Source organism: Panthera tigris, chromosome D1, assembly GCF_018350195.1.
Source record: "Panthera tigris isolate Pti1 chromosome D1, P.tigris_Pti1_mat1.1, whole genome shotgun sequence".
NCBI lineage: Eukaryota > Metazoa > Chordata > Mammalia > Carnivora > Felidae > Panthera > Panthera tigris.
Window position 1 is genome coordinate 39,182,561 of NC_056669.1, and position 27,505 is coordinate 39,210,065.

The 27,505-nt window shown below is 40.9% G+C and overlaps 1 protein-coding gene across 1 annotated transcript in view; it reads right to left on the bottom strand.

Moving 5' to 3' along the window:
* HEPHL1 (hephaestin like 1) overlaps positions 1-27,505 on the bottom strand; it is an 82,317-nt gene that overhangs the window by 33,703 nt on the left and 21,109 nt on the right. Inside the window, exons 3-11 of the mRNA XM_007079029.3 lie at positions 26,284-26,496; positions 25,422-25,601; positions 22,619-22,873; positions 19,130-19,298; positions 16,230-16,369; positions 15,945-16,076; positions 13,886-14,097; positions 7,621-7,771; positions 4,319-4,531 (exon numbers count right to left, since the gene is read on the bottom strand). Of these exons, the coding sequence (XP_007079091.1) occupies positions 4,319-4,531; positions 7,621-7,771; positions 13,886-14,097; positions 15,945-16,076; positions 16,230-16,369; positions 19,130-19,298; positions 22,619-22,873; positions 25,422-25,601; positions 26,284-26,496 (1,665 nt within the window). The remainder of the gene's footprint in view (positions 1-4,318; positions 4,532-7,620; positions 7,772-13,885; positions 14,098-15,944; positions 16,077-16,229; positions 16,370-19,129; positions 19,299-22,618; positions 22,874-25,421; positions 25,602-26,283; positions 26,497-27,505) is intronic.

Genomic DNA, 27,505 nt, shown 5'->3' on the forward strand with positions numbered 1-27,505 from the left:
TTAAAATGAACTAATAACCTGTATCATTAATATTCTAAACAAAGTTCAAATAGGGGCACATTTCTGAAATCATGTATTATGCCCTAAAATATTTCATAAACTATATACAGTGCAATATACAGGTAAGGTACTATTATTAAAGCCAGGTGTATTATTACTTCGTCAGGCCTTTGAGCAAAGGAGGTTCTCATGACCAATGGCAGGTCTCCATCATGCCAGACGAAAAGAAAAAAAAATCGGCCAGATTGCCCTACATAATGCCAACAAGCATGTCTGAGAATTATGTAACTTTATAAACTGAATTTTCTAGATTGGCATCAGGTAGATACATCTTAATTGAATTCACCATAAAATCACATGAAACAAAAATATTGGAAGATATTAACTGTCAGTGGAATTGCTGCATCAATAAACCTTCCCTTCCTTTGGTAGACACTGTTCTTAGAGGCGAGTGATCAGGGATTAGTTTCACTAATTACCCCTTGAGGATGAGCAAAACCCATTGGTTCAGTGGGTACTCAAGCCCCCCAGCACTGACAAGGACCTCATGAGGAAGGGTCTTTGGGGAATCACACAGAAGACGCTCTGAAGGTAGACATGGAAAGAGCTCCCTTTGCACGTGTTGTTTGGCAGGCAGCCTGCTATTCATGGTTCATTATGTTCTTCACTAGCCGAGGAGTTATCTTCTCTAAGAACAAAGAGGAATTGAAGGCCTTGGTTGTGGCGATGGTTTCACAGATGTATATATACTTACCTCCCGCCCCAGTAATCTGTTTTTTTTTTATGCATAAATATATGTTTCTTTTATTTTTTTATCATTTTACTTATTTTTCATCCCCTCTCGTAACCATCAGTTTGCTCTCTGTAGTTAAGAATCTGTTTCTTGGTTTGTCCCTCTCTCTCTCTCTCTTCCTTTATTTCCTTTGCTCATTTGTTTTCTTTTTTTATTATTATTATTTTTTTTTACATTTATTCATTTTTGAGAGATAGTGAGAGACAGAGCACAAGCGGGGAGGGGCAGAGAGAGAGGGAGACACAGAATCCAAAGCAGGTTCCAGGCTCTGAGCTGTCAGCACAGAGCCTGACACGGGGCTCGAACTCACAATCCGTGAGATCATGACTTGAGCCGAAGTCAGACGTTTAACCGAGCCACCCAGAACCCCTTTATTTGTTCTGTTTTTTAAGTTCCACATATGAGTGAAATCAGATGGTATTTGTCTTTCTCTGACTTGTTTCTCTTAGCCTTATACTGTCTAGTTCCATCCTTGTTGTTACAGATGATAAGATTTCATTCTTTTTATGACTGAATAATATTCCATTGTACATATATACCACATCTTCTTTATATATTCATCTTTTCATAAACACCTGGGCTGCTTCCATAGTTTGGCTGTTGTAAATAATGCTGCAATAAACATCAGGGTGCATGTATCCCGTTGAATTGTGTGTTTTGTGGTGGTGGGGGGGGGGGCGGGAAACACCCAGTAGTGCAATTCCTGGATCATAGAGTAGTTCTAGCTTTAATTTTTTGAGGAACCTCCAGACTGTCTTCCACAGTGTCTATACCAGTTTGCATTCCACCATCAGTGCACAAGAGTTCCTTTTTCTCCATACATTCACCAACACTTATTGTTTGTTATGTTTTTGATTTTAGCCATTCTGACAGGTGTGAAGTGACATCTCATGGTGGTTTTAATTTGCAAACTGTAAAGACTCCCCCCCAAAACTACTAGAACTGATAAATGAATTCAGTAAAGTCGCAGGATACAAAATCAATGTGAAGAAATCTGTTGCATTTCTATACACTGATATTGAAGCAGCAGAAAGGGAAATGAAGAAAACAATCCCATTTACGATTGCACCCAAAACAGTAACTATCTAAAACTAAACTTAACTAACAAGGTGAAAGACATGTACTTGAAAACTATAAGACAGTGATGAAAGAAATTCAAGATGACGCAAAGAGATGAAAAGACATTCCATGCTCATGGGTTGGAAGAACAAATATTGTTAAAATGTCTATACTACCCAAAGCAATCTACACATTTAATGTAATCTCCATCAAAATACCAATAGCATTTTTCACAAAACAAGAACGAACGATCCTAAAATTTGTATGAAACCGCAAAAGACCTCAAAAAGCCAAAGCAATCATGAAAAAGAAAAAACTGGAGGGATCTCAATTCCAGATTTCAAGTTGTATTACAAACCAGTAGTAATTAAAACAGTATGGTACTGGCATAAAAAGAGACACATAGATCATGGAATTGAATGAAAACCCCAGAAATGAACCCACAATTATATTAATTGTATCAATTATATCAATTATCCTCAACAATTAATCATGTCAATTAATCCTCAACAAGGGAGGAATTAATACACAATGGGAAAAAGTCTCTTCAACAAATGGTGTTGGGAAAACTGGTGCAGCTACATGCAAAAGAATGAAACTGGGCCACTGTCTTCCACCATACACAAAAATAAATTCAAAATGGATTAAAGGCTTAAATGTGAGACCTGAACCCATTAGAATTCTTGGAGAGAGAGCACAGGCAGTAATCTTTCTGACATCGGCCATAGCAACATTTTTCTAGATATGTCTCCTGAGGGAAGGGAAGTAAAAGCAAAAATAAACTATTGGGACTACATTACAATAAAAAGTTTCTGCACAGTGAAAGACGCAATCAACAAAACTAAAAGGCAACCTATTGAATGAGAGAAATATTTGCAAATGGCATATCCAATAAAGGGTTAGTATCCAGAAAATATAATGAACTGATACAACTCAATACTCAAAAAACAAATGATCCAATTAAAAAATGTCCATGAATAGACATTTCTCCAAAGAAGACATATAGATGGCCAACAGACACATGACAAGACGCCTAACGAACTCATTGATTTGTATATATTAAATATCAACAACTTTTTATGTATCAGTCATATCTCAGTAAAGTGGTTTTTAGAAAAAAGAACAAAGACAAAAAAATTTGAGTCGAAGCCTAGGGTCTACTCATATTTTGGCCAAATGACCAAGCTGTTAAGCAGTCACAGATTTATACTCACCACGAAACATAAACTGGAAAACATTGTCATAAGCAATTTGGAAGCTCCTAGGGCACACGTGTAATACCAAAGCATTAGAATAATTAACCAAGTCTCTAAAATTATTGCAGCCAACTGCAGCTTTGAATGCCAGTTTCTATTTCTGTGGATTAAATCTGGCTGTTTCCCTCCTCTCCCATCTTCAGTGTCGAAGAGCATATTTAAAAAACAAAAACAAAAATCATTGTGCTCAAGGCATTCCTTGGTTTGGGTGATTCATAGTTATGAATTCATAGTTATGATCAATTATACTAATGTAGACGAATTCATAGTTATGATCAATTATACTAATGTAGAAAGGTTAAATTCTCAAAGTCTATAATGCACGGGTTATGGAACTCCTAATTTCAGGCAGTTCTTGGGCAAAAGTTTTGAAGCACAAGCCCTAAGTGTTTAACCAATGACACTGAGAGGCATCTAAACTGTACTTCTAGTGCGAAGCAAAGTAGACACTAATTCATAAAGAAGACAGAGCCAACAAGTACTCATCTTGGGTAGTATATTGGTTTCGTTTTAAGACTAATGAAAAAGTTGGGTTGGAGAAACATTTTGAATGCCCATGGCACTGGCTATCTTATTTTTCAAACGAGCCATGTGTTGCTCTGAATCTCTTATAAAAATGCCCCAATTATCCAATTAGCTTGGAAATGTCTAAGAGAAGGGATGAGTACTGGCCCTTCAATGGGCCCTCGGTGGACTTCTGACCCAGTGCAGCTTACCCTCCAGGGAAACTAATGGTGCCCAACAGAATGAAAATGGAGAAGTCTCCAAGTAACTTATCAGTCTCTAAAGAAGGTCATGTCTATCACCTGGAAGCATCCACTGGGCTGTCTATACCTGGTAGATGCTTCAGAGCAGCAACTAAAATGTCTGTGCTTTAGGAGAACAAGAAATACCCTCTTTCTTGGGGCTGAATCATTCCTAGGAATGAATCAAGAGCATTCTCCTAAGATTTGTGTGGCAAGGTCATTTAGGGGACTTCTTCTTTGTGACATTTTAGATGCTTTATGTCGTTTTAGATGCTTCTCCTCTGTCCTTTGTACTGTGTGTTTGGAATAAAATAGTTAGGATTATCTGATTGTAACCAAGACTGTATGTCTTGCTACATCCTCTGAAGTGCCCAAATTCAACCAGTTTATTCCAGGGGAGGACACTAAGGGTATACGCCTGAAGACAGTAATTTGGTCACCTGCGGTGGCCCTGCCGAGTTTACCTGCATGGTCTGGCTGCATGAACACCGTTGTGGAGGTATGGGGAAACAGGGCCAGGGTGTCACGATGAGTTCCTCGTAGGTGGATGGTGTTCCCTTGAAAATAAACTCCGTGCATATCAGTGTCAGTGCCCATTCCAATCATATGCCAGGAAACTCTATCCTTTTTGCACATGCTTAGGCCTGGCTGGTTGCCATACATATAGCCATTAATAGCTAAATGAAAGGAAAAAGATAGTCAGAGCCCAGTACGATTTTATAGATACAGAAAACACACCATTTTAGTACAAGATTATCAGTGTGTGGGGGCAGTCTGTTCAATTGCTCAAGTTCAAACTATTTACAGAAGATCCTTACTACCAGAGAGTAAACACACTAGAGAAAAGTCACACAGTGACTCAATCCAAAATGGAGACTAAGAGGAACAATGAATAATGAAAATATACTAAAATTGTGAAAATATTATGTATAACAATGTACAACAAGGGCACAAACCCTAAGAATCAATAAGGAATAAATCAGGTTGTTTTCTGGCATAAGTTTTTCTGACAAAATTGTTTGACAGCGTAATACAATATCCTTCATTTCACATTTTAGTTTTGCAGATTATAAAGAGCATCATCCTTGTGAAAATATTTATGGACTTCGCCATTTTCCCCAAAGCTCGTGATTTGAAAATCACTTTCTTTTGAGGTTCTTATTCTGTTATCTCCCTTAAGTGTCTCTTCTTCGGTCATTAATTCACTTAATTTCATCAGATCTTCATTTACCAATGGATTTACATTTGATTCCAGAAGTTATCAGACATCTCATTACTGATTTCATGGAACTGGCGTCATTTGAAAGATTTGCAATTGATTGACATTGTATTTGCACGTCTGGTCAGTGAAGAGGGATTGTTTTGAGGGGGGGAGGGAGAAGGACGCTAAGTCTATAAGAGGCTAGCCTTTGATTAAATAATTTTGCCTTTTGGTAAGTTTTATTTCCCTGCCTCAGCAAAATAACTGAAGGAACTTTGAATAATGGTTACTTAGATATGAAGATCTTCTGAATCTCCAGAAATGAAAAGTGTTTTTCTCTTTTATATCAACCTCAATCCATTGATAGTGGCTCCCTGGAGCAGTGTCTTGAAAAGAATTTAGAAACCACATCTGTGTGGGATGAACCCCACTCTGTGTGGGATGAATGCATTAACTGAATAGCATTGTTTAAGGGTGACTACACATGTCTTATGCGTGATGCCCTGTAGAGAGATAAAGATTCTATCCTCTCCCACTTCTTACTAAATGCCCATAGTAGGAAAGAACAACTATCACGCACATAAGTGACCTTCTGTTATAATCCCATTGCCAGATAAAATTGCTTTTTATTTCTGTGTCTGCAGAACCAATGGTGCTTGGTAATTTTACTCAAATATCTGAGATTATTAGCAGAAAATCTAAGAAGGATGCTTTGAGAACATTGCATTTTCTGAAAAAAAATCTTTGATAATACCTTTGCAAATAAATTATGTAAATCCTGCCTATTGAATGTTAAAGTGATATTGTAAATTGGGGTACTAATGATTTAGTCCTTGACTGGCCCATAGAGAATCTTCTCTTGCCTTGGAACTCTAGTTTAAATTCTCTCTTTCTGGAACATTCATTCATGCATTCAACAAACACCTTTGTTTGTTTGCTTGTTTAACAGTACTCTAAAAATTTATTGAAAGAATGATGTCATTGCTGGTTATAGTGTCAGATAAAGGTAGTCAAAGCCCATGGTAAGGTCTGGTAAAGAAGTTATACTGTTCTGCCTTCTCGTGTAGACTTGTCCCCTAACCCAGATGATATTTGTTGACTAACCCAAGAACTACTGTAGGTATGCCTCTTTTTCATCAGAAAAGACCCCCAAGGATAGCTCACAAGCCGTTGAGGATGCCCTCTAGGAAAGGAGGTCCACATCTTTTCATATAGACCACATAATAGGTGTAATGCAAGGCACTGGGTAACACGAGAGGCACTTTTTCTTTGGTATTGTTGCCGTCATTTTCTCTCATACTCCATGCAAGCAAGACTGGAGATAGAATTTAATTCATAATTAATGTAAAATTTAAATTAAAATACATTGTTTTCCTTGCATTTTGTTTTAAAGATGACGTACTCTCCATGTCGAAAATATGAAAGTGTATATTACATTGCCAAATCAGGATGGAGCTGGATGTGATGTGGTCTGTTGGGTTGTTTTATCTTTTCTCTTTATCCTTTATCCTAAGGGCCTCTCTTAGGATAAGTTTCTTTTGCGACTTAGCTTCTCCACTAAGGAATTGTTATGTTTCCTCATTCTACTTTCTTCTTCTTCTTTTTTATTTTTATTTTTTGGCTGCTAGGAGGGTGGGAAACAAATTTCATGATTCAGTTATAACAAACATTTTGTAGAAAATGGTATTGAAAATGCGTTACTCTATGCTTTCCATTGGTCCAAGAGGAGACTGTTGGCATGGAGTATCCAGGACCATAGGAGTCTGTGAGCTGGTTGCTGTGGGTCACTTGGAACCTTGGACTTTCTTGACCTCCTTGTAGGGAAAGGAGATTAGGGTCTATTTTGTTATTCTCCTATAATGTTTTGAAAACAATAAATAGATGTTGTCCTTGGTCCTAAAACAAGCAATTTAGCACGTGTTATCTTACAATGCTTGCTTTCAGCTCCTTTTTGACTGCACGCTCTCATAGTTATTTGGGATTGGGCTCTCGCTCACTATTCTGCCATCTAGGGTAGTGTGCCTAAAACTAACAAGACTCCTGTGTTAGTCACGCCAATTATGAGGTGGTTTGCCACTGTTACAACTGATATAAGAAAGAGAGGAGAATTAAGTAATTCCTTTTAAATAAGATCTGGGGTGGGAATTCGCTAGTATTTTACACATTATCAGTTTAGACAGTTCTTCATGCAACTTGATAAGAGACACTTTGTTGTTTAATGATTATCTCCAATTATCACTTGGATCATTAGCCTCAATGATGTTATTATGAACCCAAGGGAGGGCATTTTGTCAGTCATTTTCTACATTTATAAAGTACTGCAGTCTTTGCTGGTTCATATTTTGTGTTGCTTCATCTAAAGCTGATGAAGTATTTCAGAAGTATTAATTAGGTTGCACAACGTCCCCGGGAGGTAGGAGGTTTCACCAGACCTTGTGAGATGAAGTCATGAAACAATTTACTCTTGACCAAGAACAATGTCCAAGAAACCAAAATCAAGATAGTTAAAACATTCCAAATATTTTCACTTCAAATCCTTAGAGAAGAGAAGGACACTTTTCATACCATGCATTCGGTTGGACTTCACAAAATCTTTGTCTTCTTTGTCAACACTGAAGGGACGCCATGTAAACCTCTGAATGTTTTCATCAAGATACCTGCTCAGATTCTCATCAAAGACTGTAAATAGTAGATAAAATTCCTTGTCGATTCCTCTCTAAAGAGAAGAAGAACATAACTGTATAAAGAGTACAGCTTGGAGGAATTCTAATCTCTATTTCACTTTCAACGTGAACACAAATAAATCAGGACCAACGTGAGTTGGGTCATTTTGTAAATCAGGATTCTGAGCATGATTCTGATCAATTCATTTTACACCCTAACGTTTCATCTTTCTGTTTATATCCTTATCCCTCCCCATGAGATCTGCTCAGAGGAAATAGGTCCTTGCTCAGAAGCTTCCCTACACTGTGGGACTCCTATTTTCAGTCTGGTCATCACTATCTTATTCTCCTTCCCAGGGCCTGCATGCCCTGGGCTGTCTCTCTCTCTGATTTCATCTCCTTGTACTCGCCCCTCATTTACTCCAGCCACCCTGGCCTTTTGCTCTTCTGTGAACACACCAACTTCACTCCTGCCTCAGGGACTTTTCATGTGCTGTTCCCATTGCCTAGAAGGTTCTCCCAGGTCTTTCCTGGCTCACTCCCTTACTCCATTCAGTTCTCTGCACGAATGTCACCTCCTCGAGTACCCTTTCCTGACCACCCTGTCTAAAACAGTCACCTAGCACCCACCCTGCCTGCAAACTCACTTCACTTACCCCCAACTCACTCTTCTTTATAGTACTTAACTCCACCTGAAATTATATTTCAGTTGTGAACTTACATTTTTTTAGTGTTGTCCCATTGCATTGTAGCTTTGTGAGAGTAGGGAAGTTTTGGGTTCCTCTCTGTGTCCCTGGCTTTTAAAAAAATGCCTAGAGAGAAGCCTGGATGGCTCAGATGGTTAAGCATTCCACTCTTGGTCTTGGCTTGGGGCATGATCTCGTGGTTCACGAGTTCAAGCCCTGTGTTGGGCTCTGTGCTGACAGCATGCAACCTGCTTGAGATTCTCTGTTTCCCTTTCTCTCTGCCCCTCCCCTGCGTCATCTGTCTCTCAAAATAAATAAACTTAATAAAATAAAATGAAATAAAATAAAATAAAATAAAATAAAATAATTTCTGGAAAAGCAGGCACTCTACATGTTTTTGAGTGAAATAATGAATTCACATAACCCATCAGACTTTGCTAAATTATGTTAATGTAAGTTGAAATGGAGGGCACCATGGATTACTGCCCACTATGTATATTCCTAATCTATCTGTCCGAGCATGTCACACAACACACAACATCCTGCATTGCCGAAATATGCTTTTCTTTAAAGCTGAACCAGAGAGGTGACTGTATTTTATGTCCCTCAACCATCTTCCTATGTCTAATGTACTCCCCTCCAACTCACCCTTTAACCCGCTGCCTGCTCTGGAGGAATCCCCAGAACTGCCACAGATCACATCTCTCTCCTTCTGAAACTGGACAATACAGTCTAAACTCACAGTGATCTCGTTCTTGCTTACCTGCTCTTAGCCCTTCCCTCTCGGCACTTTGACAAAAGTGAGGCCAAGTCCCTTGCAGCGATCTGAACTTGCTGTGTTCCGTAGGCCTCTGTCCTTCGTGCATGCATCCCTTCAACTTAAAGGTATGCCACCCCAATCCAACCTCAAGAGCCAGTTTAGCTGTCCCACCTCTGTGATGCTTTCCTAATGCATCATCAGAGATGTGGGTGCCCTTTGCTTTATTCTCACACCATATCTTATATGCACCTACTGCTTTTATCACATGGTGTTTTAGCAGGCAGTAGTTTAAGATCATGGGATATGAAAAGAAATGATGTAGGCTTGCAATATTTAAAGGAAAATATGAAGAATTGGAGGGAAAGAAGAGGTCAAAGATATTTTAAAAGACTATGGGCTATGGGTGCTAATGTTATTCTGCACATCCATTGTGAAAACTGGGGCAAGTGATTTATTCTCTCTCAGCTCTAATTCCTTCATTTGAAAAATGAGAATAAGAGTAGTCTCCACTTCCTGGGGTTGTGTGTGTGTGTGTGTGTGTGTGTGAAGGTTAAAATAGATAATATAGGTAAAGCACTCAAGACAACATCTGGCAGATACTAAGTGTTCAATGTTAATTGTGACTATTAGCTGCGATTGCAACTGTCCGTAAGACAAGAAGGAATGACTGAAAGGCATTGAGCTGAAGAACCTCATCACCTGAGAGTCAGTTGGAAGGTAAGTAGGTCTATGAGGGTGGGAAATTAACCCAGGAAAAGGTTAGAAAGTAGGTGATACCACATGGTGATAACCCACGTGAAGGTTCATTTTATGTGTCAACCTGACTGGGCCATAGGTGCCCAAATATTAGGTCAAGCATTATTCTGGGTGTTTCTATGAAGGTGTATTTGGATGAGGTTAACATTTAAATGGTAGACGAGCAAAGCACATCCGCCCTCTCCAATGTGGGTAGGCCACATCCAATCAGTTGAAAGACTCAATACAACAAAAAAATCTGACCCTCCCACAAGTAAAAGAGAATCCTTCCTGTCTTTGAAGTGGAACATTGACTTTTTTCTGCCTTCAGACTCAAACTCAAACAGAGGCTCTTCCAAAGGCTTTGAGCCCTCTGGACTTTTGTGTCTCCTGGGTCTCTTGCTTGCCGACTCTCCCTGCAGGTCCTGGAACTTGTCAGCCCCCATAATCATGTGAGCAAACTCCTTATAATAAGTCTGCTTCTGTCTACATACACATCCTTATGGTTCTGTTTCTTCGGAGAACTTGGATTAATCCAACCTGCACTCGTGCATGGAATGTACCTGAGTGATGGCTAGCATCTGCAGCACAAGGCTATTCTGTGAAAAGCACTTAACATCACTATGTTTTAGGTTCCCACAGCAGTAGGGAAGCTGGGATGTCTGAACCATGGTCCTTCACACAACTCTGAGTGTTTAAAACGTGGATGTGGGGAGTTTGGCAAATAAGCTTGTCCTGGAATTTTTAGTGTCTATTTGCAGGCCACACATGGAGTGTTTGAGTGTGTGTGTAATGTGGCCCTTTCTGTTAACTAAACTTCTTAATAACGACTTTGAAGATGAGAATGCTTACTCTGTATTTCATTCATCAACCATAATATTGGTCGAGTGTCAACAATGCACCAGGCATTGTTCTGGGAAAGGAAGATAAGACAGACAAGTCTCCTGCTCTGTGGTACTCACATTCTTGTGAGGAGAAACGTTCTATAACACATCAAAAGTAAACAAAGAAAATGTCCTCTGGGGGTAAGTGATATTAAAATCGGGTCATGTGATAGCATATGACTTTAGCTTGGTGATCAGGGAAGACTCTTCTAAGGAGGTGACAGGAAGAGCCAGCCACGCAAAGGTCAGAAGAAGGCATGTCAGGCAGAGGGAGCCTAGTGAGGAGGCCCTAAGCCAAAGATAAGCTTGGCCTGTTCAAGGAACAGGAAGGCTTATGTGGATGGAGTATAAGTAGGCATGAGGGAGTGTGTGAGATACATCAAAGGAGTTGGAGGCCGGGGGACATAGTCTAGGCTAAGAAATGTAGATTTTTATGCCAAGCGTGATAGGAAGTCACTGGAGGGTGTTTAACATGGATATTACGTGATCTTGTTTGCATTTTAGAAAAGTCACACTTGTGGGGCGCCTGGGTGGCTCAGTCGGTTGAGCGACCGACTTTGGCTCCGGTCATGATCGCACGGTCCGTGAGTCTGTGAGTTCGAGCCCCGTGTCAGGCTCTGTGCTGACAGTTCGGAGCCTGGGGCCTGCTTTGAGTTCTGTGTCTCCCTCTCTCTCTGTACCTCCCCAACTCACACACTCTCTCTCTCTCAAAAATAAACATTAAAAAAATTTTTTTTAAAGAAAAAAAGTCACACTTGCTTCCCTGTGATGAAACCGATCACAGGAGAAAGAGGGGCTTGAAGCAATGATGCATGATGTAGACCAGAGCCTGGTCGAGGAAAAACATGTTTTCCTTTTATTATAAAGGATAAAGACAGAAAAATTTTAAAGGGTACTCAACTTTGATAATAGTACAGTATTAAGGTTAATTTCCTGACTTGGATAATTACATTGTGTTTATGTCCGAAAGTGACTTTGCTTTTAGGAAACACATTGAAGAGATGTCATATCTATAACCTACCTCAAATAGTTTAGGGGAACAAAACCCAGAAAAATAAAGAGAAGGCTAAGAAAGCAAATTAGATAAAATGTTTACATTTGGGCAATCTGGGCGAAGGATATATGGGAATTCTTTGTGGGTTTTTTTTCTTTGCAACTTTTACATAAATCTGAAACTGAATTATTCAAAATAAAAAAATATAAGGGCGGTATAAACGGCTGGATAGACAAACAGGGAGTTTAAGTGGCTGTTGCAGAAGGTCATAAATGTTAGAAAGGGCCCTATAGCACCTGGTTAGATTCTGTGACAACCATTCACCTCTGGGAGAATTTACTGGAAAGAGATGAAAACACCTTTTATGTTCTCTACCTACCTACCTGGAAGAGACTTAAGCTTTTACCTATAGAGGGCCTGGTTCAGTATGTGTTTCCTAAGTATTTTTTGCGTTGAAAATAACTTTCTGTCTGGCCAAATGGATTCCTCGCTCGGCCAAATCCCAAGTAGGGAATATTTCGGGTTACGGTTAATTTTTTCATGAACTTGGTGGAAATGGATTGGCCACGAATGGTGTTGGCTCAGGCAACACCCCCCCACGTACCATAAGGTGCTTCTAGCAAGCATTCAAGCCACCATTAAATAGATGCAGTTGGGGGAAAATCAGGGCCTCCTTACACAAGTTTTTTGGCACTCAATTTCCTGGGCTCAGGTATTGAGCTAGAGGAAGCAGGGTGGTGTCTTGGAAAAAAAACAAAAACAAAACCACAAACAAAGTTGGAAGCTCAAAGTCCCGCGTTCTACTGCCGAGTTTCACTACTTACTAGGGGTGTCTCTTGGGATGTCACTCACTGTCTCTGAGCCTCAGTTTCTTCGGCTTTAAAATAGGGATCGTTAGGGCACTGGGTGGCTTAGTCGGTTAAACTGCCAACTCTTGATTTCGGCTCGGGTCATGATCTCACGGTTGTGAGAGCGAGACCTGTTTTGGGCTCCGTGCTGAACTCGGAGCCTGCTTGAGATTCGCTCTCTCCCTCTCTCTCTGCCCCTCCCCCGCTTGTGCACGCATGCATGCTCTCTCTCTGTCTCTCCAAATAAATAAATAAACATCTTAGTTAAAAAATAGGGATAGTCATTCTGCTTTGCCCTATATGATTCTTGTTGTACAGTGCAACTGTATTCAGTCTTATTGCACGTGCGTTACCGAGGGCCAATTCCGAGGGCCAGGGACACAGCCTCTAATAGACATTTCTAGGGTTGGAACTTTGTGCAGGGAAGTACAAGTCTGAGGCGGACCGAGACACTTTGTGTCCTCTACCTAGAAATCCCGTTGAGTCCAGAAGTGGGTGCTTACAATGCCAAACATCATATAATACACCACTTAAATAAATAGTCTTGCTATTTCTGATTGGTGAAGTAAACCACAATGGTGACATGATTAGATTTGCCTCTTCTCATCAGTGTGTTTAATATCATGTAGACATAGCTTGAAGTGTTGTGCTGTGCCACACTAGTCAGTGCAACCAGGGGAGCCTCAAAGGTGGGACTTGTAAGAATTTATCTACATGCTTTCTTGTGCCTTCGATCCTAACGATTAACTTTCGGCTTACAGCGGTGAGTTACAGTGGTTCTCAGCCTCGGTTACACATTGGAGAGCCCCTGCAGATTCTGATTTAATTGGTCTGGAGTGCCTGAATAAGAGATGTTTAAAAGGTTCCCCACGTGGCCAAGTCTGAGAAGCCTCGTCCAAGAAGAAAGGGCCCCAATTCACATTCCATGTGGACCTCCGAAGATTCTAGAATCAAAACAATGCACAGGGAAAGGGACCCACTGAATCCCATCCACAACGAGCAGAAATCCTGGGTTTCTGGGTGGGCATCTGTAAGTTTTAGATCTTAACTTCACATTAAGATTACATTAAATTTAAGTTCAGATCTTAAATTTACAAAAAAATAAAATAAATTACTCATTATGTAGAAATCAACATTAAGAGGGTGGAGGAAACACTGCTTTTCGTACCTGACCCTTTATTACTATTTAATCCCTAGCCATATTCCTGGTGTCTCCCACATACAACCCTGAGAAGAACTTGGTGATCTTTGATGGCCTACCTGTGTCCCATCAGCATTGAGAACGCCCTTTTTACAGACTAGCAAGGGCCCCACAAGGCCAGAGCTGGTGTCCTGGATTGGCTTAACCGCTGAGAAGTAAAGGTAGGTCAGACAGGGGGGATCACTGGCTGTCGGGCTTACACTTTCAGGCACCGTCCATTTGTACGTGAAGGTTTCACCCGGCTTAACATGTGCCCCTGGTTTCAGAAATCCTGAGGAGGTAAATGAAAGTTACTCAAAGCCAGAGCCAACGACATTAAACTTGTTGGACTGGGTCTTCCAGCCCTGGGTCTCTCTCTGATGATGTATTTTGTAGAAGGACAGTTGTTCCCACGTGTGTATGCTACCAGGGAGACCACTGCCACGGTCCGATGTTTTATGAGAGAGAAGTTTGGATCAAAGGGTGATCTTCTTCAGAGATTACATTTAGTACCTTCATAGATGTTATTTCTTACTCAAATACTAGGTTTAGCAAATATTAAAAGAATGACAGTTGCCTATTTCACAATTAAATGTAAATCTATAAAATATCATTGAGCGCCTTTGTATGTGGAATATATTAAAGTTGGCACTACGAGGATATCCCAGAAAGCTAAGCAAGAGACCTCACTTTAAAGAGTTGGAAATCTTGAGGTGCCTGGGTGGCTCAGTAGGTTAAGCGTCTGACTCTTGATTTCGGCTCAGGTCATGATCTCACAGCTTTGTGAGCTGGAGCTGCACATAGGGCTCTGTGCTGACAGCAGGGAGCCTGCTTGGGATTCTGTCTCCCTCTCTCTCTCTGCCCCCCGCCTCTCTCTCTCTCAAAAATAAATAAACACTAAAAAAAAGGAAATGCAAAAAAAATCTTTAAAAAAATAGAATTTGAAATCTAGAAGGTTGAACTAGAAAATAACCCCACATAATCATAAGATAGAGGAGGTAGGTGAATACTCAAGGTGACAAGGCTGATGAGTGACAGATCTGGGATTCAAACTCAGCACTGTCTGGTTCCCAAGACTTTGCACTCGACCTGTATACTATATTGCTAAATGAACACGTTGAGTCTCTCCAGCTAGACTGAGGTCAGAAACTCTCTGCATATTGTTCAGAGTTTTGCAAAAAGGCGCCCAATCAGTTTGCTAAGTTAAACAATAGAAAATATAGACATTTGGGCTATCACTGGTGTTCTTTCTGGGTGCGCGCATACACACACACACACACACACACACACACACACACACACACAGTGCTTGTGACCATTTGACCAAGGAAGTGCAGGTACAAGAGATGATGCTCCAGGTGGGGAGAGTGATGATGGGTCTGAGGAGGGGGAATTCTCCCTCCATTCTTTCCTTCTCTGTTCCCTCCCCATCACCTCACACCTGCTCTGGACTGGGCCTAGCCCCATCATTGGGCACAAAGAAGTATCCCCGAACTCATGATGTCTGTTGCCATAATGGGGAAGGCTTCCAAAGATATCAGGAGTTTCCCAAGAGCAATATCATGAGTGGAAGATAGTTCCTGCAGCCACTGGGCAGAAACTGCCTTTCTTATATGTAGAGTCTCTATTACCTCCTGTGTAATGAGGAGAGGCCATATATGATGGTAGGCATAAAAGACTGGTTTTAATAAATATTTGTCAACAGAGACAGAACAAAGACCATGTGTAAGATTTTGAAGACAACCAAACATTGGAAATCGGATTTTTTCCTCAGCCTTCACCCACAGAATCCCCACAACCCGTGGCTAAAAATCTCTCCATCTTAGGGTGACTGTGAACATAGCCCACATTGAGATTTATTACATTGCTGAAAGAGAAGGAAAGGCATCAACATCTCCTAAGTGCCTACTGTGGGGCAGACCCTGCCCTGAATTCTCTCCAGCTCGTCCTGAAGCCCTGTGAGGTGAGTGTCACTACCTGCCTCAGTAGGGGAGAAGAATAAAGTTCAGAAAGTTTAAATGATGGCACAAGCTCACAGGGCCGGTAAGGAAAGGGACCAGGACTTGAACCAAATCTACCCACTTCTAAGTCCTCTGTTTACTCATCTTCTTTCCTCCCAGAGGCCAGGCTGAGACTCACCATCGACGTTTGGGGCTGCATCAGAGGCCTTGTCATAGATGACGCCATGAGGCAAAATGCTGTAGACTTTGTCGGCTTTGTTGGCAAAGGTCACTAACAGGGTATCACCCACCTCAGCCCTGATGACGGGGCCTGAAAAATATCAAGAGGAGGAGGGAGAAGAGGATGAAAAGAGGCAGAGAGAAGTGAATATAGGCAGGAGAGGAAGAGTCATTCCACATAGACATATATGCCCCACTAAAGCATCTCCCCCCATTCAAAACATGACAGATGGTTTTATTCTACCAAGAATTCCAAGATGGGCTTCTGCCTCAGAGAGTCTCTTTCTTCGAGTAAAAGTTGCATCAACATACTCCATATACTGAGCCTTCCAATATTTTCCTCCAATTCTGTTGTCCCCTTGTGTGAAGTAGAGCTCGGAGTCACTGTGTAAAGAATAGGAACCTGGCTGAGAGCACATCTCTACATATGCACCAGATGCCTTAATTATGGAGCTCCCTTTGATTGTCCTTAGCTCGTCCACCCACCCAGGTATCTCCCCAGGAAAGACAGAACCGTCTTCAACTAAGTTCCCAGGGATAATTAGCCAGCTTTGAAAGTCTCCGGGGGGCTGGATGGTGGTCAAGCTCATTCCTCTCTCAGCCACTGTACTTTCTTCCCCGGAGGTCCAGCAACCGAAGAAAGCACAGGTGAACTCCTTACTTACCGGCGTCAGAGTCCCAGAATGATGTCCTACAAAGTAAAGAGCTAACTGGTTTCTTTGCAGAGTAAGTATCCCTCTATACCTCTTGCTGATGTCAGTATGAATAGTCTTGCATATAGTAAGCTCTTTCATATCTGGCATGATCAAGGAATGAAGTGTCTAGTTCATCAAATAGCTTCGCTGGCGGAGTTATCGTACGAACGACATACATGAAAAGCCAAATTCCAAATGTGAAATACAGTAACGTACATTCTGACTAGCACTGTCCTAGACACCTTATTTCTGCCAATGGTGCCTTCGCTCTTGGAGTCACACGGGCTGACTTTGTCCTCTTTCTCTGCCTCATCCCCTTATCTTGTTCACCCTTATTTTGTAGCCTTTTGCTGCTTCCTTCCTTTCTGTGCCCTTTTGGCATCTTTTCCTTTCCTTTCTTCCCACTGCTGCAACCCCAGTACCTGCCCTCGTCGCCTTGTGTTGGCAACATTACACGGAGCTCCGACTGTGCTCTTGGCACCCTCCCTCTTCCATTGGCTCACTCGGAGTTTCCCTTCGACATACACACGACTATAATATTAATCCCCAAGATGGTAATATTCACGGTCATTTACCTGCTCCAGCATCTTCACTCACATGCAAATGCCAATCAGATCAAGTTCAAAAGGATGATGGGCCCTATGCAGTTGAGATCCAGTTTACCCAGTTCTCTTCCTATGGCTCTATGCAAATATTCGCTCCAGTCACTTTGATCTAACTAACCCCTGCATCTAAAATATCTCTCTTTCGGGGCGCCTGGGTGGCTCAGCCAGTTAAGCTTCTGACTTCGGCTCAGGTCATGATCTCACAGTTTGTGGGTTCGGATCCCATGTCAGCCTCTGTGCTGACAGCTCAGAGCCTGCTTTGGATTCTGTGTCTCCCTCTCTCTCTCTGCCCCTCCCTTGCTCTCTCTCTCTCTCTCTATCAAAAATAAACATTAAAAATAAAATAAAATTTCTCTCTTTACTATTCACTTTCATGAATTCTGTTATTCTTTAGGACCCTGCTTAAGTTCCATTGACTCTGTGAAGGGTTCCCTGGCTATCTTAGTGCTCTCTAAATGCCCAGAGAACTCACTTGTCTGGACAACTCATCTTAATCTTATTTGTAATTTGCAAAGTTACTTCTCTTCTCCTGTGCATGCAGTTTCTTTCCGACCTGAGAGTGGGAACACTGTCTTAGGCACCTCCCTGCAACTCTCCCATAGCTTTTTATGTTGTGCTTTCATATATCACATTAAATATCAGTTAAATATAATTCAATATTTTATATTTTGTAAGGTGCTTCAGAATCCTGGAAGGCTTCTAAGACAGAATCCTTAGTGCTAATTCTCATTCTGTTTATGGAGAAATACTGGTCAAAAGAGAGTTTTGATATCGAACACGTTCATAAATGATGCACACAAATTCTTTAGGCTGGGGTCAGGTGCCTTGGTTTGGTGGAAGAATGAATGAGTGAAATTTACAATGAAAGAAACAAAGGGTGTCTTATCAATCAGAAAGAAAATTTTAAATTTTTTTTTTTTTCAACTTTTTAAATTTATTTTTGGGACAGAGAGAGACAGAGCATGAACGGGGGAGGGGCAGAGAGAGAGGGAGACACAGAATCGGAAACAGGCTCCAGGCTCCGAGCCATCAGCCCAGAGCCCGACGCGGGGCTCGAACTCACGGACCGCGAGATCGTGACCTGGCTGAAGTCGGACGCTCAACCGACTGCGCCACCCAGGCGCCCCAGAAAGAAAATTTTAAAAACAATCCCTCGGACATAAAAGAGATCATAGGGTAATAAAAATCATTCTTGTATCATACCATATATTTTAAATGCTTTCACAGACACCATTACACAGAATTCTATAATAACAAGTCACAGGAGTCCACATCCACTTAATGAATTGTTAGATTCAATTTGAAAAATACTACATGCTCTGGGAGCGAAAATGATTACTAATGACTCAGGAGTCAGGAGAGGCTTCACTTAGGAAGTGACATTAGAATTTGAAGAAAAAGTAACATTTTGCTGGATAGGTAGGACAAGCACATTCTGGGTAGAGAAGTCATAACCTATCAGGCTGTCCTTGAACCAGAAAGGATAACTTTCCTTGGCCAGTTCACCTCCAGTGAGAGAGGGTCCTGTCTTCTTCTCTCTTCAAAACTCTCTCTTCCATATGTGCAGAGGCCTTATTCTACTCTCTGTCAGCTTAGTACTTCTTATGGCACTTAGCATTGCAGTTTGCACACAGTAGGTGCTCAAGAAATGCTTCATGAATGAATGAATGAACCTAGTGCTGATTTAGCCAGCAAATCATGAAACAATAAATACTCTGCCAATTCTCAGCAATATGTACATTACGAGGCTCAGAACTCCTGTGTATATAAATGAGGTCACAGGGAAAAGTCTAACAGGTGCCTCTCTTATGAGAGTCTTAGAAATGCCAGCAAAGAGAGCTTACCTGCCGGAGGCATTTAGGGGAAGACCATTGAATTTGTTATAGCCTTGAGGAGCATAATCCCAAAGAATTTTTTCAGCTGCTATAAAGTAGCGCCTCTGTTGACCCGTCATCCTGGGATGAGAAATACCACCTTTGCAGTTACCAACATTGTACTGCCCCAGCATGCCAGCTGCAGAACAGAGGAAAACCACAAGCCGGGCTATAAATGCTCACATAAGAAATCAGACAGGAAAAGACTGATAGCTTTGACTTCATAAACATTTAAAACTGTTGTACAGAAAATAGGACCTTAACAAAGTTAAAAGTAAAGGGTAAATGGTGGGTTGGGAGATATTTTAATGCACAGGATGACAGATCAATATGTAAATATATTTGACAAATGAGAAAGAAAAAAGTAAATATCCTAATGGAAAGTGGGCCAGGGACATCAACATATTATTCACAAAATCTCTGTAAATACTATCTAACTATAAACACATGAAAAAAAAGTTCAACCTTAATAGTAATCAAGCGTCACTCTTGTTCATTTATCAGATTGGTAAAGATTAGAAAAACTAATAATTCTCAGTGTTGGCAGATGAATGGGAGGAGGGGAATCTTCACACACTAAGGGTGAAGAATAAAAGAGAATTTGGCAATGTATGTCCGTCCATAGCTTTAAGAGAGAAATCAAACACTTTTACCCAAGAATTCCAAGTCTAAGAGTTTTCCTAAATATATGTCAGACAAAGGTGTAATATATCTATAAATTCCTGGTTTTTAGTATAGTTTATAAAAACAAAAAAGGGGGGATTCAAATGTTAAGCATTGGGGTATTGGTTAGGTAAATTGTAATCTCCCTTGAAAGGACACAGGGAGGATATACAATGATGAAGTAGGTCTCTATTGACTGACATGGAAATATATTTCTGTTACATTGATAAGTGGGAAAAGTAAGATAAAAGACAGTGTTAATAGATTAATTTCATTTTATAAATAACATGCATTTATGTATAAAAGTCTAGAAAATAGGGAGAATATTCCTCAAAATGTGATACCGTTATCCTAAGACAGGATTACTGTTATTAAAAATTAAATGTATTTTCTGGAGCACCTGGGTGGCTCAGTCGGTTGAATGCTTGACTCTTGATTTCAGCTCAGGTCATGATCTCATGGTTTGTGAGATGGAGCCTTGCCTCGGGCTCTGTGCAGACAGCACGGAGCCTCCTGCTTAGGATTTTCTCTCTCCTCTCTCTCTGCCCCTCCCCCACTGTTCTCTCTCTCCCTTTCTCTTTCTCTCTTTCTCCCTCTATCAAAATAAGTAAATAAACTTTTAAAAAATTAAATGTAGGGGCGCCTGGGTGGCTCAGTCGGTTGACCGTCCGACTTCAGCTCGGGTCATGATCTCACAGTCTGTGAGTTCAAGCCCCGCGTTGGGCTCTGTGCTGACAGCTTGGAGCCCGGAGTCTGTTTCAGATTCTGTGTCTCCCTCTCTCTGACCCTCCTCCGTTCATGCTCTGTCTCTCTCTGTCTCAAAAATAAATAAACGTTAAAAAAATTTTTTTAAGATAAATAAAAAATAAAATAAAAAATTAAATGTATTTTCTAATTTTTTACAATAACTTTTTTTTGAGGGTTTGGACAATTTAGAAAATATCAAATTTCAGTAATGTACAAACACCAGCTTATGTCCACAACCACTGGCCAAGCTTAGTAATCTTATTAGTCTCAAATGGCTGCTAATACCTTGATTTTAAAATTAGTTTCTCCCCAGATATAACATTTAAGAATAGGCATCTTGTGGTAAGAACTCTTAATATCTACCTTCTTAGGAAATTTCGAGTACAGTATTGACCATAGTCACCATGCTGTACATTAGGTCTCCAGAACTCATTCATCTTGCATAACTGAAACTTTGTACTCTTTGAGATCTTAAGTATTCCTAACACACACACACACACACACACACACACACACACACAGCTAACTATGCGTGGTCATGGATATATTAACTAGCTTGAGTATGGTGATCAGTTCACAATGTATGCATATATCAAAACATCAAGTTGCACATCTTAAATAGATACTATTCCTATGTGTCAATTATACCTCAATGAAACTGAGAGAAAATAAGAATAGCAATCTTGTCTTCATAATCTGTGTCTTCCCAGAACAGTATCTGGCACATACTAACTGATTAATTCTATATCTGTTGAATTGAATTGAATTGGAATAATCCAGCTGACTAATGTTAAGATTAGCTGCTTGAGGCTGACAGCAGCAAGATAAGGTGGACGGGAACAAAAATATGTCATCAAAGCCTGCCCTGGAGAGTCTCATCCCTGTACCTGCTGGTGACTGTGTATAGTTCGTCGATAATTACACATTATTTCTTCTGTGTCTCTTCCATTGACACTTTTTTTTTCTATTCTGTTTTCACTATCTTAGGCCAGACCTTTTCTATGTCATAACTCTATTGTTACCATGCTTGTTAACTAACATCCAGGGGCCAGAATCTCTCCACCAACTCCTTTCTGTGCACAGGTATCATATTTATCTTCCTAAATTGCTGCACTGATTATGTCACTGATGTGCCAAAGGATCTGGAAGCACTCCCTGTGGCCTTCCAGACACAGCCTTGCTTCCTTCAGTTTGCCATTCAAAGCTCCTCCCACTGGGCTCTGCCTCCGTGGGCTTCTCTCCTATCACTCCTCTGGCATAAGCCTGTGTTCCAACTGAATAGAGACCGATTCTATGTGGTCCCAAGGGACCAAGGCTAAGTCATTATCCAGGCATTAAAGTCAAAAAAATATTCTATCATGCACCTATGCTAGGATTTAGCAAGTATCATTGGATCTTGTCTCAGTGTAAGGAAGAACATTCTAACAGAGTGGCCCAGAGATGAAATGGGCTGCTATGATTACTTAAAAGAGAAGTCCCAAAAGAAATTCAAGAATTGGATGGTGGATGGGTCCAGATTATCTATACACTTCTTTCCAATGGTAAAATGTTATCATTTTATGTAGAGTTGCTCATATAGAACATGTATTTTCCTGGTTCGTGTTGCTTCCTCTACTTGGAAAGCCTTCCTCCCCTTCTTCGTCTGTTCAATTCCTGCCCATATTTCAAGACTCAGACTAGAAGCCGACTCCTCAGGAAGTCTCTCTGATTGTTCCAGAGAATTGACTGTTGTGCACAAAGAACCTTTATTTTTCTCCCTCAAAATTTTTTTCATTTTGTAAATGTCTAAGTCTAGCTACTAGACTATAGGCTCCTTGAAAGTCTTACCATTTCTTGCATTCACCTCCCAGCTGTCTCATAGAGAGGTGATCACTAAATACCTGGTGACAGGATGGCAAATAAATGAGCATGTGCATTCCTATGTATTCCATATTGAATTAAATGTAATGCAAGAATCTGTCTAGCAGCAGGCACTGAGTGAACACCATTGACTGTGTGGTGCAGTTGTACAACTCTCAGCATCTACACGCTGGTCCTTGTCCTTTTTACCTTGCAGGTGATCACTAACTTGGCAGGTTATCATCCACTTCCCAGGATTCTCGACTATCATTTCCGTTGTCAGGAAAGTGGCTGGGAACAGGTTGACGACATCAGTCCGATGCCCTCTGCTGACGAAGGTGTTACCATAAAAATAGATGGAATGGATGTCGATCTCATTCCCCATCCCGAATAGGTGCCAGGACACCGATTCACCAACACACATATCAGGCTCCGGGAAGTTTCCAAAGAGGTATCCATTGAGGGCTGAAACACAGAATCACACTGGTGGGAGAGACTCCCCTGTAGAGGCGAGCAGGGCCAGAAACAATGGTAACACATATGCCGGCACAGCTGAAGAGTTAGCACTGGTCATCGGTTTGCAAGGTTTTTGTGCAGAAAAGCACGGCTCCTTTCACATAGTCCCAGAAAGGAATGAAAGGTATTAGGTTTTTCAAGAGAAAAGCGCTCAGCAAAAGTGGAGATGAGCACACGTGGAAACAGCCTTGGAGCTGCTATGTGAACACAGCACCCAGGTCAGGAGTAAACGGAGCGCTGCTCAGCCTTTCAGGATGGCTCCGCCATCTCCTGCCGAGATCCTTCCTTTTCATACCTGACTTCCCTACAGGGCTCTGTTTCCTGAAACTCTGTCTTACTCATTTCACAGCTGTCAGGACCTGGCAGAAAAGCTGGCACCTAGTAGCTACTTAACTTGAGTAACCAAAGCTTGCAACAAGAAGGAAAAGAAAAGGAGCTGACTAGAAGGGACCTATAAGACATGTTACCTTAAAGTTTTGTTACTTTAAAATGAGGGAGAAAAACCAGTGTTTTTACTAGGTCTTGCTGGGGCAGAATCTTACTGATTGAGCCGACACTGGAAGTCCAAGATCCACTCTTTCAAATCATCTGAATGGCAGCAAGGACTTGACCAAGAGCGGAAGAAAACTTGATTCAGGGTTTTAAAGAGTCATAACATCACTTCTTCTTCTTCTTCTTTTTTTTTTTTTAGGAATTTTTTATTTTTTAAGGGTTTATTCATTTATTCTGAGAGAAAGAGAGTGAGGGAGAGAGAGAGAGAGTAAGCAGGGGAGGGGCAGAGAGAGAGAACCCCATGAACTGTGAGATCATGACCTGAGTCACAACCAAGAGTCAGACGCTTAACCGACTGAGCCACCCAGGCGTCCCTCACAACATCACTTCCTAAATTCAAACTGAGTTAAGAAGCAACTGTTACTAAGATAATGATGATTAAGGCAGCACAATTGATTCTGAATAATTTTAGTAAATTTAAATAAATGTTTCAATAAATCTTATATTGGTTAAGCATTTTTTTTGTTGTTTTTTAAGTTTTTCTGTTTTCTATCATTGGGTCTCCTTTACCAGCTTGAAGAAGGACTGCTTGTTTACAAACACCTACTTCTGCACCCAGGATGGATTTTATTTTAAATATAGTCTGTATTTGCTTATGCGGTTCATTCTCTTTTGTTGGACATTTTCATTTGAAAGAGTAAGAATTATGTGGACAGCTGAGTCGTAAACCATCACGGTTAGTAGTTTTCAGCAAGATTTGAGATTATCGCTACCATTTTGTAAGGAATAGGGGTACAAGTTGACTGGACACAGCAATGATTTGAATTTAAGTCTTTGTTTATTCCATCCTTCGTTTCTTTCGCTGCCTCCCTCCTTCTCTCCATTACTTCTTCCTTCCTAAAATATTTGCCCAACATCCACATCACACAAGGTGGCTGAAATAGCACTAGGAAGAAAAGAGAGGGTGTGTGATGCAATGGAAACAGTCAGAACAGGGACACTCACACTTCTGCACACTTTGGAATCAAACACAACCAAATTAAAATTTATTTGCTATGGGACTTCTCTCTCAGGTTCTGTCAGGCAACTCTGGCACTAATCACCACTTTGACCTCAGGCAAGTCATTGATGGTCCCTTGACCTCAGTTTCTTCATCTGTAAAATGGGGGAGGTCAGATGGTTGTCAGCTCCTTCCCTCTCTCCTATGATTTTATGACTACATTGATGCTGCCTTGGTTAGGATGACTCTGGGAGACAGACAAGCAAATATGGAGGAAATTTATCAATGAATGACATGGAGAGTTTGTTTACATTGAAGATGTTCTTTCCGTTCACTAGAACTCTCTGGGAAAACAGTGGAATGAGACTACTTAATAATCCCCAAGTCCTAAAATTCTGTATTAAGCCACTGCTCTGCAAAACAGAAATGGGTACGTGTTCTGTCTCAATGGCCAGCGTAACTATAGAGATTCATTATTTTCAACAAATACAGGGTCTGGCACATCGTGAATGCTCAATAGATGTTGACTGAAAGAATGTCTGGGAAACATAACAGATTCAGCAGTGTGTATTTAAACACAGCATATAGCATAGTTCTTGAACTTGGCAGCCACTCAGAAAATGGTTACTGGATAAATGCAGAAGGTTGCAAACCACAGGATTGTTATATGATGATGATTCATTCTCCTTTCTCCCATCAGTATAAACCCATCCATCCTCTCTAGGCTCACCTCCTGATTCTTTCTTAATTAGAACATTTATCCTTCCATTTTCTATATCATAGCTTTGTCATACCCAATTTAGCTTATAACTATCGCTTTCTCCCTTCTCACATTGTTTTAGGATCTGACATGTATTGTGTTTCATATCACTTTCTAATCACTCTTATCCCTGAGCTATAAATCCTAGAAAACCAGGTTGGACACTTCTGTGTTTTTGCATCCCTCATAGTAGCAGATACACAAAAGGTATTTGGTACATACGTGACAACACAGGAAATACTCACCATGCATTTTGTTACTTCTTTGGAAAACAGCATCTTTTTTGTCAACTGAATCAGGGTCAGTGCAGAAATGTCTGATATTTTCATCAAGGTACCAGCTTTGGTTCTCATCCACCAGAGTAAACATTATAATGAACTCTCGGTCCACATCTGTCCTTGTTCCTGAATATTTATTCAGGATACCTGTCGGGGACATTTAAAAGAGTAGAGAAAAAAGTTCAAAGTGGATTAGATCAAGTTGAGTTTTGTTTCTTGCCAATGGTACCAGGTAAGTGTAAAGGTTCATCAAGATTTACATGTACAGAAGTAACCACAACATGAAAGCAGCAAAGGATTTTAATAGAAATGACAGAGCCTGAAGAGAAAAGTCATAAAACAGAAGTCTTCACAACCACAGACTTGAAAATCTTGCTCCTAAAGGGAGTCAGCTTTACTGACAGCAATAGCGAACAAAATCACAAAATGATCAAGCAGTTGAAATAACAAAATAAAAGCACCCATGTTCATTGGGCTACATTTTTCACTTGCCTACGTGTGGTGTCAGGGTGGCCTGAATGGCTCTCAATAGGGAATATCCCTGTTGTTTGAAAAAGAAAAGCATGCAAGTTTCAGAAGGCTATGATGCTTGAAGTCTGAATTATTGTCCCTGCTGTGGCATCAGATTGACCTTCTATGTTAGAAGAATTTCCCGAATCCTACAGAAAGCTTGGAAGAAAAGGCACATTCCATACACAGCAAGGCAGGTGGGCAAAACAAGACCTGAAATTTAGATACACTTTTCAACACCTCTGGGAATAGGCTTCTCTGTGTGTGTGTGTGTGTGTGTGTGTGTGTGTGTGTGTGTGTTGGAGGGGGCTCTCTTTACCTTCCTTGCACACTAGCAGTGGGCCAATTAACCCAGAGCAGATGTCCTTAGGAGCGTCGATGTGCGAATGGTACACCCAGGTCAGGCAGTTGGCATCCGCTGGAGCAGGGGCATATTCTTCTCTCACTGGCCAGACATAGGTGTAGTTTTTGCCAGGAGGAACCATATCATCATCCTTATTCCTTCCAGATGTTCCATCTGGGTATAGAGCTCCTTCCAAGAAAAGATAAAACGTACTTAAAATACAGAGATCACATGCTATAGCGGACGGGGCCGGAGCTTTGGAATCAAACACATATGAATAAAAATGTATTTCCTGTGGGATTGAGGCAAGTTACTTAAATTCTCAGTGCCTTGGTTTCCTATCAGGAAAGCTAGAATGGGGATATCGACCCCATAGGAATGTGAAAACTAGATGACACAATGTATACAAAGCAACAAAACAAAACCAGACGCTCAATAAATGTTCATAAGGACCCCTTCTGATGGTCCTCTTGTACCAATCAGGAAGATTTGAATCCACTCCATTTAACATCACCTCAAGAAGGAAAGGAGAAAGGGCGGAAGAAATAATGAAATTCTTGGGCACTTATTACTGATTCAGCACTTGTTTGAGGTCTCATAAAAGATAGGAAGGAAGAGTAAGACATTCATCTTTTCTCCAGAGAGCCTACGGTTCTGTTTAGCAGACCAGAATAGGAATCGTTATCATATAGGACAACTGGAGAGTAAAATAGAGTGATGTGTTGAATGAAATTTTGGGCTCAGCTAGGTGGGGGTGGGGGTCTACCACAGAGCGGGTAGGGGCAAATGGGCATGGCATTCCCTTCCTCTGTTATATAAACTAACATGGCACAAGATTTTTCAATGAAGGCAAGTCCACTGCTAAAGCTAGTTTGATAACCACCTGGATAGCAGGTAGGGGCCTGGAAGGATGGGGAGGAACTGGACGGCACTGAGAAGAAGGCTGGAAGGTGAAGGGCCCAGAAGGACATGGGTGCGGACACATTCCAAGTTCATTCTTCATTCTTTCATTTGTTCACCAATTCATTCAACAAACTTGCAATCCTGAACTCGCTGGACTAGGTCAGTTTTCTAAAATGCATTCACATAAAGAGAATGTGAATAGCCAGAGAATGGCGGAATAGCCAGTGATTAAGTTCACAGCCATTGAAGCTAGACTGCCTGAAAACAAATCTTCTTTCTCTCACTTCTTAGCTGT